Here is a 17,041-nt window from a genome sequence, read left to right as displayed (position 1 = left end):
GACACTATCTGCTTTTCAGAATGAAGTGCATTTGACACAACCCTGGGGGATATGGCAAGGCCCAGTTGCTTGCATGACCTCCCAAGGTAATCACATGAGTGCCACGCACTCTTGGAGTGGCAGATGCAGGCGATGTGGATCTGATGCTAAAGATTTCCTCTTGGCTGAATTTCTGGAACAATGAAAACATGCCAGTGTTTTAGCCAGGAGGATGCCTACATGCTTCCTTGTTATCCTACTGATGGGAGAGAAGGAGAACAGTGTGCATGTGCATGTGCCTGTGTGTGTGTGTTGCAGAGATGACACTAAAGCTCATTCTGACTCCTAATCACCATTTCCTCATCAGGAGCACCATAAGGTTTTAAGGCCTGAAATATCAACTACTAGTCAGAAAAAGGAAGAAGACACTTTCTCTCTCTCTCTCTCTCTCTCCCCCCCTCTATGTCTGCATGTTTCAAAGCGGGAGTGCTACAGAGAACCAGGAGATGGCATTGTTACTGAGCAATTTTTTTTAAATCGCCCTAGTCTCTCTTTTATAATACAACACAAACACATAAAGCAGTAGCTAGGTTTGGAAATGTCAGTATAGTGCTAGTAAAGGGAAGGGAACATTTGGCATGGTGATAGAGGGAATGCCCAGCTTACCAGGATACTCCAGATGACATGATGCCACCAATGCTTAATGTCTTGTAAAACTGAGTATAAGTAGCTTCGTTCACCTGAAAGTTTCATAGTTTTCTCTGAGCTTGAAGCAAGCTAAAGAGAGCTTATTGGTATGCAAATATTTCAGCAGTCTCTATTTCTGGTTTGAATTAGGTATGATTTCTAACAGATCAATTTTACTCATTGAAAACCTGCCTGATTACTGCTCTCAACAGTAGTGGCACTTACTTGCAGTCTCCCCACTGCCACTTCTCTATGAATCAATGCATCCATGTTTACCTGACTTTTTTCTTCCTGTATGCTGAAACCAGTAGATATGAAGATAACATGAGTCTGCACCAAAAACCCTCCCCTTGGTTTGTGGTTTAATGCTCTCATCCACTGCGCCAGCCTTGGCACAGAGTGTATCCAGGCACAAAAGGGGAAGCACCCTTTGAGAAGAATGGCGCTTCTGCTAGCGTATGCCAGCACCCATTACCCCTAAATCTTTCCCTTAATACCACCCAAACTTACCTTTATGATTTTGTTTCACGTTCACCCCGCTTCTCTGGGGCTGGAAAGACTTCTCACATAAGCCTCCCATCTGAGTTCCTTGTATCTGCCTAGGCCTGTCATCCTTCATCTTTTCCACTGTGGCAAGGGTCTTCTCCTTCCTTCTCTTCCCATGGGGAGAAAGAGGACAAGAAGAAACTTCTCTGAGCTTCTGCACTTCCAGGATCAGCTCTTTGGTTTGGACTTGGTTCACCCTGTAGCATTTAATGCTGAAATCCTGTGGATGAATGGCTGAAAGTACAGAGGAAAACACAGAGGGCAGCCTCTGCAGCTTGGAGACGGTGGGACATGGGAAAGCTTAAAGAGAAGGCACAGGCATACTAATTTGCTCAACATGGAGGCCTCTAAAGCAGGAGGGCTGCATATTCTTTGCTTATTGAGGACGACCTCTGCAATGTTATGTCTCCCAAACCACTCCCGGGAATTGTTCAGGACAAGGGCACTAGTTAGCACGAGCCAAAAGTTGACCAAGGACTGCTCCTTCTTTCTGTAGTCATCACATTTCCCAGCACTATTAAATTTGCTAGTGGAGATGTAGCCAGAGGGAACGCACTTCAGCTGAAAAGGTTTGGGAACATCACAAGGTGGGAAGCCCAATCCACATTTTGCATATTCTCTTGTTTTTGCTTCATGCCATCAAACTTTTCACCTTGTTACCACCAGCACTTTATCGCTAAAGAAAATTGTTGATGCTTTAGTACTGCGGCAGAGATCAGTCTTTCCAAGGGTCTGTTGCTGGTCTTCTGCTGTGGCAGCAGCCCTCACAGTTGCTCCTCTAATCACCTGGGGCCAGGAACAACAAGCCACAGTAAGTCAACTTGAGGGATCCAGCGCATCCCTACTTTCAGCTTTATACAACAGAAATTATCTGCATGCGAGTTGGAAATTAATCAAGTTTTCCAATACCCCCAAAAAGGGCTATGCTGTTTTACAGATGGATAAACTGCATTGAGGTACGAAGAAAAGTTTGGTAGCTGGTTCTGCTGCCCTCCTTTTAAATGGCAGTATTCCTGTGGATATTTAAGGGAATGGAAACAGGATCACACACACCGTTTCACTTTGGAGGTAGACAATAGCTGTTTGGAAAACCACGACTTCTTCTCACTACAGGTGTTGTAACAGTTGCCTCCATGAGCAGTATCTTTGTGAGGAGATTTGTGTTTCAACTGTTCAATATACTGAAAAATATGACTTTTTGTATTAGATATATCGATCCGAAGGCTTACAAATGCGCATAATAACATTCATCTCATTAATTGTCAATTAACTCCTGCTAGATGGGACTGTTCTGCCTTAGGTTATACAATTTCTTGTTCATTTAACATTTTACATGTTAAGTGGAAACGACCTCCGAATTACTTGATGTTTTTCCTTGCTGTTTTTGATCAGATCTGAGTTTCTTCAGTCAGCTGTGTAAATCCTGATGTTAAAATCTGGTGAGATCCTGAAAAAATTGGCATGATGTCAAGAAATGAAAGATTTAACACATTATATGAAAACAAGTCAGATGATTGTTCATCAATTTCCCACACAAGTCTAGAGATTCTCTTGCTGCTTGGATTTTCTTTTTTGATTGTTCTCATCTGAAGCCCGAAACTGTCTTCCAGGGGAGAGAATGAAGCCTTTCCTTGCATCACAAGAGCCATCTGCAAAGAGACCTAGGAAGTTCAGTACTTTCTATAATTCTGTGATGAGCTAAATGCATCAATAAAATACTTTATGCCTCGCACAATCCTTTGATGACTGAATTAGCTAAATGACGAGGGATCTAAAATGGGCTGTAATGAGAAGGGAGTTCAACTGGATATGTACTGCATTCTAAACAAGTGACAGGGAACAGACTGGTTTTAGCAAAGTAGTGATTTAGAAGAGACTGGTATATAGAGAAGGGAAAACATTCTCCTTTGATATTGTGAGAATTCCAATCTAAGTTACTGAGGTTTGTATTAGGAGTCCCATTTCCTGTTGATATGTAGCTTGTGATATGCAAAGCTTTCCTAGATTTCCAGAGGATAATGATTTTTATAAACTTGAACTGAAAACATAGGAATAAAAAGTACATCTCTACTTTCATGGAAGTCACTGTAGATCAGAGCTACTTTCTTCACAAACTCTCTAAAGTCTAGTATTTGTATGCAGATATTATGCTAACTTATGACCATCAGGTGTTTATTCCATACCCCAGTCTAGCAGGCATGTAAGCTTACACCTAACTTTATTATTGTGAATCATCTCACTTACTTACATTATACTAGCCTTACTAGTAAGGCTGATCAGCCATCCATCTGATTGTATTTGGACAGCGTAGACTCAAAGAGGATGCAGGTGTGGCTGAGCTGAGCACTGGGAACGGGGGACCTGAGCAGAATAGGTACATCACTGCAGATAGTCAAAGGAAAGTCCTCCATTTCACCTCCTGAGATCACAGTCTTGCTGATACTACTGCCCATGCGCAGGCCCGCACTAGGACTAACTGTGGATGTAAACACCTGCAGAACCGGCAGCTGAAATTTCCCCATCATGGCATTATCCAGCTTCCACAGCACATGGCTCTCTTTTTTCTGAGCATGTAAAGTAAAGTAAAGTAAAAGTAAGTAAAAATAAAGTAAAATGTTACACTCCAGGTTTGCCAAAGGTTGGTAAGTTTAGATTATGAGTGAGAATGGGTCTAGGTAAGGGAAAATCAGACCAGTGACTTGTCTGGATCAAGGCAGCCTGTCATGAACTTAATGTGGCTGCTCACCCTGGATAAGCAGTAGGGCTTCAAACTTGTGCTGGGAAGAAAACACTTTTTATTATCACTGGTTCACTTACATTTTGCCCCAGAGAAACCCCAAAGTGACTATCTGCTAATGGCAAATTATGTGCACCAAGATGGAGTTTAGAGTTAACACTGACACCTTGGGCTTTCTCCTCACCTGTCTGTGACCCACAGTTATTTTCTTCACCCACTGGCAATGCTGCTGTGGGTGATGAGTTAGGGAGGCTTACACAGCATTATGCAGAACTGTGACTCCTGTAAGTCTCAGCACTGTTTTCAGAATTGGTGTCTCTCACTTCTCCCATGGTAGCAGACAAATTAAGCCTTCTTGCACCAGTAAGAAGTGATCACTGATCTGACACTAACTGTTGACAGACTGCAAAAGTGTTGATAGTGCACTTAGCAACAGCGCCCCAAACCTTTGTGAATCAGAGTTCAAGCTCTCCAATTATTTTCTCACATTATATTGCCTCAGACTGCTATGTATATTTATGGACTGTTTTGGTTTGTTATTTAACTATCAGCCTCCTTTAAACTAAAGCTCATTCCCCTTAACCGTGTGCTTCCATAGCTTCTGTTATGCTGAAAGGTTAAGTAGATCTCATTATCCATTTCCTGCAGAGATCTAATTCCTACAAAAGGCCTTGAGCAGCACAATATGATTGGCAAGAAAGAAAACAAGATTACAAGAAACTGTTTTCACGCTTAGCCAACTGCCAAGAAGCCCAGAGATCGTTTAAATTTATGCTCCGCATGGGCCTCAACAGCTCAGCAGAGCGTTCAGCCTTTTTTGGTTTTCTACTGTTTTCCTGTCTCCCCCCCTGCAAACAGCATCCTCTAATGGCTTCTGCCAATACGTCAACAAATTAAGCACTCAAGACGAGACGGTACCAGTCAAACTTTCCAGCTCTGTTTCTCTTGACTCATCATACATTGCTCAATGACTCCTATTAAATGGCAAAGCACCCACTCCTGTAGCTCTCGCAGGCAGCGGCCAGGGCTCAGAGGATGCAGCAATCTCCCAAGGGGAAAATCAGGAAGCAGGCCTGGCCCGCTCCTGGTAGAGGAAAGGTGACAGAAGAATCCATCACTACTACCTGGGGGTGCCAAGACCAGACCCAAATGGACAGTGAACTGTATTCAGACCACACAAATCAATGCTGAATTTGGGAGTTATGGCTCTGTTCAGAATGGCTGTGAGCAGCTCAGGCCACTACAAAGAGCTACCAGGCTCCAGCTGCCTATGCCAGTAACAGTGCAGGGAAATGATGATCCTGCCTCCATCCTAGCTGGTGTGCCCAGTACAGGTTTAGCGCCTTCTTCTTCCCAACCAGCCGGGGTCTGGCTCCTGCTGCTCTGCAGGAGCAACAACAACCAAGCCAAGCATCTCTGGCTGCTGTCTTGGACATGCAGTGTGGGACCCCCGCAAAGGCCAGGAGCTCCAAACTGCTTGCTTAAAAACCTCCACCCAGCTGGGGACACCTGAGGACAGGCAGGGTTCACATAAGCATCACTCATGAGCACCAAGTATCTGCCCTACCACGGCTGAGCAGCTTGGGGCCAACTGGATGCCCCTACACAAGCCCAGTTCCCCTTGGGAGCTCAGTGCAGGTGTTCCCAGAGCCAGCACAACACACTGGCCTCAGCACAAAATGGAAGGGTACCTGCTGTTTTCTTTAAAGACCCTGCTGGAAGGGAAGACTGATACAAAGAGCCTCCTTTTATTTATCCAGTGATTTATGTTGCATAACACATCAGTGGTGTAATCAATTCAGTTCAGTTCTCACTTCCACCTGAAGGGCTCAAACCCATACCTAGGGCACTGCCTCATTTGTCAGGCATTAGGCTATTCCAGGAAGGGGACACCATCCTGTGTAAACTGGTTTACTTTGCAGATAAGGGGCAAGTGTCTCAAAGAGAGGACAAGAACCAGCAGGAAGCTTCAGAGGAAGATTTGCAGCTTCTGAGGAAAAAGGGCTCCAGCACCCCCTTGCAGAGGAGGGTTCAGGCCACAAACTCAGGATGGGAACCACTGGCTCAAGTGTTTGCAAGCTGGGGAGGTCTGGTCACAGGATGCACCCTGTCCTTCAGCTCTCTCTGCTGATTAACTCTAGCAGGCCTATCCTATTATCCCAGGGCAGTGGGGAGGGGTTGTCTATAACTTTCAAAATGCCACTTCTCATGCTTGAACAAGTTTTGGATTGTGCTCCGAGGACCAGACACCTTTGTGCTTATTTATTCTGGCTTAAGGTCTTATTACCTGCAGTGTCCCATGTAGGACATGAAGAAGAGAGGGCTGCCTACAAGCCATCCAGCACCAGGACAGCTTGTGGAAGAATCTCCACCCCAAAGGTTTCGAAGATCTGTCAGGACAAAGCCTGGAGCAACCTGGTCCAAATTCAGTATTAACCCTGCTTTGAACAGGAGGATAGGCCAGAGACCTCCTGAGGTCCCTTTCAAGCTATCCAGTTCTATAATTCTAGCGGTAGGTCCTCAGATGTTGTGTCAGAAATCAGGGGATGGCAGTGCACAAGGCAGCCCCATGCTGGTAGCAGATGTATATTAGATGCTGAGAACAGGCTAGACATTAACAGTGCAGGAAGATGTGCTTGGCATGCTTATAGTTAGAGTATGATTTCCTGACGCAAGTCCTTGGATGACTTTACACTGCTCCCATCCTGACTAGATTCAGGCTTCCTTCCTCCTCCACACCTGTTTTGTGCTGGCAGCACTGGGCACACAGGCAACAATGGTCCTTTTATCAAGGTGACTTGCTTTCAACAACTGACCAAACTCAGTCTCCACTTTCAGGATCAAGGAGTTATGACACAGTGACTGTACTAGGTAAAGTACAAGAGAACAGTTCAAGACAGACAAGTGCCTTTTAGAAGCCCTTTTAAATACATTTGAGGCAATGATAGGAGGTGTCTTTGATTTCTATATTCTTTCAGCTTGCGAAAGGAAGAGAACGGGTTGAGGGCTGACCTGCTGGAAAGCAGCTCTGCAGAGAAGGACCTGGGAGTCCTGGTGGACAACAAGTTAAGCACGAGCCAGCAGTGTGCCCTTGTGGCCAAGAAGGCCAGTGGTAGCCTGGGCTGCATGAGGCAGGGTGTTGCCAGCAGGTGGAGGGAGGTGATCCTGCCCCTCTCCTCAGCCCTGGGGAGGCCACACCTGGAGTACTGTGTCCAGTTCTGGGCTCCCCACTACATGAGAGACACGGAGCTCCTGAAGCAAGTCCAGCAGAGGTCTACTAAGATGATGAGGGGACTGGAGCACCTCTCTCATGAGGAAAGGCTGAGAGAGCTGGGCCTGTTCAGCCTGAAGAAGAGAGGACTGAGGGGGGATCTGATCAATGTGTATAAGTGTCTGAAGGGAGGGTGTCAAGAGGATGGGGCCAAACTCTTCTCAGCGGTGCCCAGCGATAGGACGAGAAGCAATGGCCACAAACGGAAACACAGGAAGCTCTATCTGAATGTGAGGGAAAAACTTCTTTCCTGTGAGGGTGACTGAGCACTGGCACAGGTTGCCCAGAGAGGTTGTGAAGTCTCCTTCGCTGGAGATATTCAAAAGCCATCTGGACACAATCCTGGGCAACGTGCTTTAGGCAACCCTGCTCGAGGAACCTCAACCATTCTGCAATTCTGTGAATCAGCTGAAGATCAGCATACGGGGAACATAACATAACACTGATTTCGTCAGCTGTGGCCCATAAATTATTGATTATTTAGAAGACAGTAGAAAGGCACCAGCCAAGTTTTTGCCAACCCACCTCCTCAAGAGACATAAGTAGGAGAAAATAAAAAAGGGAATAATAAAAGTAACAAAGCATTCAAATCCTTACCTATTTTTCATTGGATTTCAGCAATGATACAAGAAAGACTGTAGATCTTCCCCCATCTTCCTTGGAGGTTTGATAAACTTTCAATTAAAAACAGAATTTGAGAAGAGCACGGCTCTGTTTGTATTAGCAAGTAGGGCAGCTTAACAGGAATAGACCTGAAAGAGGCAGGCTGAGGACCTGGCACCCACTCTGCACACGTTTCAGACTAGCCCTGGCCCAGCCCTTTGGGCTGAATGCCCTTTGGTGACTGGCACACGTCCTCCAGCTTTCCTCCAAAAGGAAGCTTGTCCATGTGCTGAGAGGTCACTCCAAGATGTGAGCCAAAGTACAGTTAAATGAGGACAAACTAAGCATAAGCAAAAGATGTAGTTTTCTACCACTGCCTGTTTAATGTAAATCAAGCTAATCCTCTACCAAAAATAAAATAAAACAAAACAAAATAAAATAAAGTCACTTCTAGGCTTAAGAGGAGAAAGTGGTCCTCCTAGATTGTAAGATGACACAGGTAAAATACAGAAAAGTGCAGTCTGATATTGTTTTGGATAATCTAGTGTCAATGGAAGTTGATATGTACAACTTCTAATACTAGCATTCATCAGCTTGTATCCTGCTGCATTTGGCTCACTTGCACAGAGGTTTTAAAGCCACCTAGCATAAACAAACTAGGAAATTTTACTCACACCTGCTCATATCACACGCAGAGTTTAAATACAGGTTTTAAAGTAAAAAAAAATTAAAAATAAAAACAGAAAACCCCATACTTTTCTCTCCCTTTCCTATCTTCTTCTCTATAAGGAAATAGGCAAAACAGTGTGAGTCACTAACTGAACAGCAGAAGAGAGGAGCTATTTGTCACAAATACAAAAGAAAAAGACAAAAAGAAAGATTTAAGTGATGCTTACGTCAGAATCAAGACCTCAAAGAACTCTGCACTAAGATACTACAAGTTCATCCAAAATTTATTTAAAAAACAATGATTCCTCATTTAAACTACACACTGATTTGGCTGGGGAGATCAAATGAAGGAAACAAAAAGTTATTACAAACTAATATAGAATAAACAAAAAATAAAAACTCCACTGCTTCTGGAGTGTTACTTTCTGTACCATCCGCCCACAGAATCTATCCGCAATATAACAAGATATCCTTGGGGCAGACTTGTTAGCACATCCACATAGAGCTTGTTAGCCCAAATGCAGACAAATGAAAAGCGTAGGTGGACGTTAAGTCCAACCTGAAATAAGCAAGCAGCTTTCCTGAGTTTCAACAGAGCTATAATTAAGATGGTATTTCAGCTCAACTTCCTCCTTTTCTAAAGTGTTTAAATGCTATTATATCTAGAAGATGGAGGACTTTTTTTCTTTTAATTCTTTGCTTTAAAACAGAAAGATGTCAGCTCTTCAAACATCCATTTTCCTTCCTGTTCAGAAACAGCACTACTGCAGTAACAGATCAGACTCCTGATTTTGTGGCAAGAGTCAGTAATTTCACACTCAAGCACCACCTTTAATTTTCTTTCCTGAATTAGAGGCTGAGCGTGGTACTGGAAACTCAGCCACCTGTCAAAGGCAAAATACCACTGCCAAGCGAATTGGCGCTGTCCCGCTGTGAGCATGGGAAAGGGAGTTCTGGACTGGGCCGGTCCTGGGAGATGCCGGCTGTCACCAATGCCTCTCTCAAGACATCAGGGCTCCCGGCTCCTGGCCAGGTGCTGGCCCTTCTGCGTACCTCTGCATCCTCAGCACCTGTGTCGCAGGTCATCACCCCTTCCTTTGGGCAAGGCTAACTCTTCGCACAGACCAGACCGTCCGACATCGACAGGGCACGGGCTAACAAAAGCGCTGTGCTCTAACTGATTACATTTAAACCCAGCTGTTTAGACGTGATTTACACAGATATAAGCTAGATAAAACCAGTACACTCTAGGCCACTTCATATTTCAGGTTTTAAAAAGGTCAGTGATTTACTAAGACAATAATGACAAGAGACCTCTGTTTTTACTGATGTCTATATTTTAAAACTTTGAGTAAGATTTACTCAGGCTTCATAATATAAAATAACTTTCAGGATCTTCAGTGAAATTACAACAAAATTTAAAAAGAAAAAAAATTGATTTCTAGTTAAATTGTTATCTTTAAATACTACCCTTCCATGGCTCTGCAAGATCTCCACGACCTTCTCCAGGGCTTTGGGTGGAAACACCGGATGCAAGCATACTAAATCGTCTTGCTGCTGATGCAGGAATTAATCATCTTCTGAGTCACTGTCCCCCCTAGTTGGGGCACACATCCTGACTGAGGACATGAGCTGGTCCTGGATCTGCTTCCTAGGATTTTCCTCAAGGTCTGTCTTGATGGCACCTGACTCTGCAATCTTCCACTCCAATTCTGCGTGGAAAAAGATAAAGAGTGACAGCAATCCAGGGGTATAAAATTGGGCTTTTTCAACCTCTAACTCCTTTTGACATATCCTAGCTTTTTTACCTCAATACACAGCACCCTGCCTTTCTGGCTGATTTTCACACGGGGAAAAAAGGGACCCCAGATCTCCACATTTCTCCTTTGTCCTTCCCACCCCCGCGTCCCCAAATGACTTCTCCTACCACCATCACCTTCAAACCTGGGGACCTGCTCTATTCCTCCCCATCCTCTAGCAGCTTGGTCCCTGGTCCCAGGCCCTGCCCGTCTCCCACACCCGCCCCAGTTCAGCCAGCTCCAGAGCCGCTAGCCCCAGCACAAATTTCAGCCACAGCGCAGAGCCACTGATGTAGAGGCTCTGGTTACCACCCCGTAGCGCACTGACAGCATGCTCTGTGCCCCCGTTTAAGGCAGAGGCTCCCTGATACAGAACGTAAAGAGGTGATCAATACAAAGCAGCCTCTGTAGATAAAGCATTTTTTTCCTGGTGAAGAAGCCGCCCACCGCCTTACTCAAGTGAGTACACAAACCAAGTTTGCACATCTGTTGCTGGTGAAAGAATACTTATGATACATTAGAGCTACTTGAAATCATACGCTGAGTTTACACAGTCAAAAGAGACAGAGAATAAATCATTTCCTGAAGGGCAAAAAAGCTGCAGTAATTCCATTTACACATAGGAATTATAGGTATTCTCAGGAACGTACTTTAAAAATTTAATTCACTCCTTTCCCACTACTCAATGCACTGATTATTAGTTCCTTAGCAAGAGGGTAAAAGAAACTCCTTTGTTAGTAGTAGGCCTACTACTGTATAGGCCTAAATTGGATTGCTTCCCAGAAGTGGTAGAAAGTCAATACAACACATTCAGTTGAAACTTTTATCCTACTCCTGCTGGCAACCCTATCATTAAATCCAATTAAATCCAATTTCCTTCAGACATTACAGAGCAATGAATATAACCTCACACTTTCTTTAATCTCCAATGGAAGTCATCCGGTTTCACAGACTTAGGGGAAAAGGAAGGAAGAAAATAAGAAAACGTACAATTTCAGTACCCAGCTTTGTGAGGACTTAGTTAAGCTGGTTCAGTTACCTTTTGACAACCCCCCCTCCAAAAAAAAAAAAAAAAATCAAGTGTTAAGACGGGAGAAAGATAACTGAAGGTTCTGCAGCTATCGTTTGCTTCAGCTCAAAATTAGGCACCACTACATTTAGAGACAGTTCTCAAATTAACGATCTCATCGGTGAGTGAGCCTTTCCGCTTCTTATAGTCCAGGCAGAGAACCATTTGCTACAGCACACACTCAAGATAACCTGTGAACTCTAGCATTTTAGAGAAAACTTCTTTGCGCCCTATGCTGGTACAGTGACATCATTCAACAGAGACTTACCTGTAGTTCACTTCAGCTAAAAATGACCTTAAATTCTCACCTTAAAAAAAAAACTTGAAGTTACCTGGACTAACATATCTACCCAGAAAGCTGGAGAATATCCAAGTAATTCAAGTAAAATCCTTTAAATCACATCAGAGTTGCATTTACTTTCCAAAAGGAAAAAAAATTAGAGTCCTTTCCACTGCAGACCTCTGTCTCCCAGCACTGCTTTAGGGTATAATTTCCTTCCCAACCACCTTCAAATAACAGCTTTTAGGGAAGAGCCTCAGCACAGGGCACCATAGTACAAACCTCCCTCTCACTCCCATCTCCGGGGCCAAACGAAGCACATCGTAAGGATGAGGCAACGTGACATGACCCCCTCAGACTGCTTAAAGGAGCAAGGAGGAAGTGGGCTAGACAGAACTGTGGCCTCCAGGAAAGGCAATGGTCTCTCTCCCATGGGGCCCCATGCACCCCAAACCACGCAAGGTGGGAGCTTAAAATACCGCTGTCTCTTGAGAGGTGGCAAGAAGAAAAGGAAAGAGCCCAATTTCAGGCTCGTAGTCCCATTTGGGCAAAGAGAAGGACTCTCTCTAAAGGTGAATAAGGAATGGAGTCTGTGTGTCAGGAAGGTACGACAGACAAGAAGAAGCCAGTAGCTTTAAAATGAAACAAAAAGCCTGACAATACAAAAGAGACCAGCACCAATGTTATACAGATTGTCAACCACCTTGGGGCAATATCAGTTAATTGGCTACAGAAAATTCCCAAGAATGTGCATGGTTACTATTTTTGCTTGTGATATACAGGAGACTCAGTTTAACAGGACACAGGGTGTAAATACTGCACACACCTAAAACATATATCTGCCTATTCAACCACTCGCTGCTTTTACAAGACAGTTTAACCAAATGTTGAGCCAGAAGTGTGGGAAAGAACCTAACAACAACTCATGACATGATTTTAACGACCTCCCTCTCCTTCTAACCCTCACTTCACTTCCTTCATTCCCAGCAAAGCTGTTTGCTAAAGTTTTGTTTTTCTTTTCCAAGATCTAAGATGCAGACACTCACCATCTCTTGTCAAGTTCATGCCGCCAAACACCAAGGGCCCGATGAACTGGGCTTTGATGTCTCCCTCGAGGTAGACGAATATCGTAGGCAGGTTCTTATCAGGGTAGTTGGGTATGCAGGTGGTAGAGATCGCTTTGATAAATTTCACATCTTTGAACTTCCTTGCAAGCCCACTCATATGTTGATTTATTAAGGCACAGAGTGGAATTCTGCAAAGAACAGCAACAAACACAGGTAAGAAGACAAGCAAGAAGACAAATTAGAGTCATCTGCTCCAGAAGAAAGGGCAGAAATACCAGCTCAGTGAACAGTACTTATGGACAAATGTACCAGAAGCAATTTCTGAATATTTTTGTTGTCCAGGATGCCGGTGTTCAAAGGAAATTAGCATTTAAAAAAGTATTAGCAATACAGCATCCAACTTTCCCCTCTACTGGTTTATAAGGTATGAGGCTTGAACACTGCATGACTAAGGGCATAACAGAAAGAGAAGCAACTCCCGGAAAAGAGAAGCCAAAGACAACAAAGTATACCTGTGATGGAATTAATGACAAACAAAATCAAATATTTCTAATCTCTTCCAGAAAATCCTAGCAACTAATCAGATTTCTTCGAGAAGATTTTCCACCATGCTGGCAGGACTGAAAACCTTGTTCATGCCATTTCTATGCATCAGGAAAACAGGCTAAAGGAGACAAACAGTGATCCTTCTAAATGCATAGCCCCTAGCACTTTCTTTATCCAGAATAATTTCCAAAGCTCAGTATTTCAGTGGCAGCAGCTAGCTAGATGGGAAGACATAACACACTGTGCAGGAAATACAAAATAATGCCACTTTGTGATAGCATCCTTTTAAAGCAAAGTTAAGCAGTCTTCAGTCAACAGTAATGAAATTACTAATTCAATATTTTGCTTCTTAGAACTCCAGAACCAATTCCTTAATTTCCACAATAACCACAAATTTGTCTAGCGCATTGACAGTGAAAGGTTTACACGTTAAAAAAAAAAAAACTTACCCTTGTTTGTAAAGGTGCAGAACTACCCATATACCTTTTCCAGCTTTGGTAACCTCTTGAACGTAATCTTTTCCCGAAATTTCCAGAACTTCCCCAAATTTATTCTTCATTTGAGCTGCTTTCATTTCTGCTAACCTCTGCTGCCTGAACATCAAGGAATGGGAAAGAGATCTTGAGAAAGTCATATTTTTGAAGAGCAACATTTAAAGTAGCTGGTTGAAGCCTAGGCTTCAGAAGCAGACTACAAACTTGTCCAAACTCCCAGAATGACAAAAGCAGGTTAGCATAGGCCAAAGTAGATGTTCGTATATTTGAATCACAGGTTAAAACAGTCAGCATGCAAGAAGCACAATTGTGTTTCACAAGACCAATTTCTTTGTCATTTCTCCCTTCAGCAGACATTTCTTCTGCAGATACTACACTGCAAAAACATGAGAGATGGCTCGTGTTTCATGAGATAAAAAGACGATTGATTTCATTTATGTAAAAGCTGAGACAACTTGGAGGCAATTTTCAAAGGTCTTAGAATCATCTGCTTTTCACTTAGTAGGTCCACAGTATCTCTGCAAAACTAGGTTGTGGGCAAAGGACAAAAATTGAATCCAAGTATTTTATTAAACATACTTAGTAAGTTCCACATGAGACCAGAAGCACAACCCAGATTTTCTAGCACCAGGCCTACAAATATCCCTCCTCCCTTCTCTTCAACAATATCTAATGGCATTTGAAAAGAACCAACCCGCTCCTCCTCCCAAAAAACTAACTCTAATTTTCATTAGAGATAAATTCCGCATGCTGCTCTAACCTGTACATTTCGATAGCTTTTTCATCTTCCTCATTAAACTCATCTTCATTTTCTTCTAGCTCTTCCAGAGTCATGTCCTCATAAGTTTTCACTAGAATGGAAGAAATATCAAATCAGCAAAACTCTCGTTCCGGGAATAAAACTGATGAGCTTTAGCAGTCCAGCAGAATTTCTTTACTTTGAGGATGGGAAAACTATTGGAAATAGGGTTTTTCTGCAGGATTGTTGTGAGTGGATTTTTCTAAAACGTTATTATACGCTTTAGACATATAGGTGGAAAGATAGTGACGTAAAGGACTTGGAGCCAAAGGCTGGCTACAGCTAGGATATGAGTACCTGAGCTAGCGTTCAAGTTCTGCAACTACAGCAGGGACATACCTTGCAATAGAGTAGGGATAATGAACAACAGAGGAAGGAGGATGCACACAACAGGTAACAGTGATGAGATACCTTCACTTGCACATTCATTCTGACTCCTTTCAAACTGTTTTTGTTTCATCTTTCAAAGATTTGTATATATAAGTCATAGGGCTGACACCTACAACAAAGCTTTTGTGTGCTGGAGTAATTCCATGTATTTAGGGATGTATTTGTCCAGTACTGTAACAGATGGTGACACTATGCAAGAATTAGCTTTGGTATGCCTTATAGCTTTAGAAAAGGAAACATTGCTTTACAGGCATATTAAACAGTATTGCTGGGTGCTTCTTTGTTCAAGCTTCCTACAGAAGCCATTTCAACGTTTATCCTGCTGCCGCCTGAGCCTGCCTGTCCACTCACCGAGAGACTTCTGCTGCAGGATCCGAAGCTGCTCATCTTCCTTTGCCTGCTCTCGTTCTTTTAGGTCTTCCTTTGGAGGAAGGATACCTTTTTTGCGCAAGACGTCATTCCACTCTGTGTCTTCATTTGGGTCCTAGAAGGAAACAAGAAACAGCGATGAGCGTTTAAGGAAAACTTTGCCATGTCCAGAAATTAACGCAAGCAAGTTTTTCAAGAGAAATAATGCACTGCTAGAGCAGTAATTTTCAAGACTGTATCAGAACGACACAGTCTTCCTTACGGCCACGAATTGGTACTCAGAAAAGTGACTTTTTTAACCCCAGCCTACTCAGAGCATGTACAGGAGGTCTTGGCAGGGCAAAAAAAAAAAAAATTAAAAGCATTATAATCATCACTGTAGCTCTTGCAAGGCAAAAGGAAAGGAGAAGAAATCAACTGGGTGACAGGGGAAGCAGGCTGGCTACAGCGCTCACCTACAGCACCTCAGCAGAACAACAGGTCACCAAATTAGCAGTCATTACATTGGGAAGGGCTGGTTAGAAAACATGCCGGCTCCAGCCCTGCTGACATGACTCTGAACATAAACAAAACCTCATTGGTAGATTCAGGCCAGTATGACTACACATGTGCTTAGAGAGAAGCACACTTTCAGCCTCTGCCAGATAAGGCCATTACTAGAGAATGAGATCTAAATCTATATCTAGACCATTATTGAATGTTAAAAGTCTCCACTGTGAAATAGTTGCTATATGCGTAAAAGCAAAAGCAAGGCCAACAGGCATCCATGTACTGTTGAAAAGCTCAGGAAAACTGTTCCAAGAAAGTTACGCAGCAAGTTTTTTTTTTTTCCACTTGCAAAATTTAGTGGTGAACAACTCATTCTGATTTTGGTACCGTATTGACTTGGTCCAAGTCCACAAGCCCCTCTGAAATCAGAACAAGAATGCCTGCCTATAGCTTTGCAGTGCCTTAATGCCAACATAGCTTCTATTAAATTCATTCAAGACTGTATCTGTTCCCTAGACCAAAATAGTATTTACGGACCACCCCCCCCCCCAAAAAAAAAAAAGATTTCATTTCCCCTCTCTGACTGCAGTCATTTTTTTCTCTCCAGGGGGATTTCTCACTTTCTGTAATTGTTTATCAGCCTGACTGCTTAAAACTCAGCCTGAGTGCTTATTAACTGAGCGCTTAAAACATCCACTAGTTTAATTTTTTCCGTTGCTATGAACAGACGAACATCGCCCTTTTCTCTCTCTCCCCCACCCCCCCACCCCCTTTTTAAAAAATCACGGCGCTCGTAACAAAAAAACGCCCCTCGGCGCAAACGAGAGAAGCGCCTGCGCTCCGCCCCCATCACGGGGATCCAATCCCCGCCGCCAGGGAGCGACACCCCGCTTCCGCCCCAGCCCCGCACGGAGCCGCCCCGCTCCCCCCGCCCTCCTCACCTGCATCCTGCCCGCGGGCCGGCGCCGGGGCCGGGGCCGGGGTGGTGGCGGCGGCGGCGGCGGCGGCGGCGGCGGCGGCGGCGGCGGCGCGGCTGGTCCCGGCGTGCGCGGCGCTGCGCGGCGCGGCGCGGCCCGAGGGGCGGAGCGGCGGCCGGGGCCGGGCACGGCCGGCGCTTCCTGCGCTGCCGAATAAGGCCGGGCCCGAGGGCTGGCGGGGGGGCGAGGCCCGTTTGCGGCAAGGGGAATTGAGAAGAGCTCTCACGGAAGAGCTGAAAGTAGGTGGGTTTTCGACAGGAACTGCAAGGG

General features: G+C 44.2%; 1 protein-coding gene across 1 annotated transcript; it reads right to left on the bottom strand.

Annotated features, from left to right (window-relative positions):
• Positions 1-9,809: 9,809 nt before the first annotated feature.
• Positions 9,810-16,856, bottom strand: PDCL3 (phosducin like 3). Its single transcript, XM_068924536.1, has 6 exons — positions 16,736-16,856; positions 15,288-15,420; positions 14,508-14,598; positions 13,703-13,846; positions 12,687-12,895; positions 9,810-10,204 (listed from the first exon to the last, which is right to left on the bottom strand). Exons 1-6 carry the CDS (start codon positions 16,739-16,741, stop codon positions 10,062-10,064), a joined length of 726 nt encoding a protein of 241 aa, XP_068780637.1. The 5' UTR covers positions 16,742-16,856; the 3' UTR covers positions 9,810-10,061.
• Between the last annotated feature and the right edge of the window lie 185 nt (positions 16,857-17,041).

Source organism: Struthio camelus, chromosome 1 (genome assembly GCF_040807025.1).
Source record: "Struthio camelus isolate bStrCam1 chromosome 1, bStrCam1.hap1, whole genome shotgun sequence".
NCBI lineage: Eukaryota > Metazoa > Chordata > Aves > Struthioniformes > Struthionidae > Struthio > Struthio camelus.
The sequence above is the reverse complement of the archived record's forward strand: the minus strand, read 5'-3'. Positions and strand labels throughout refer to the sequence as shown.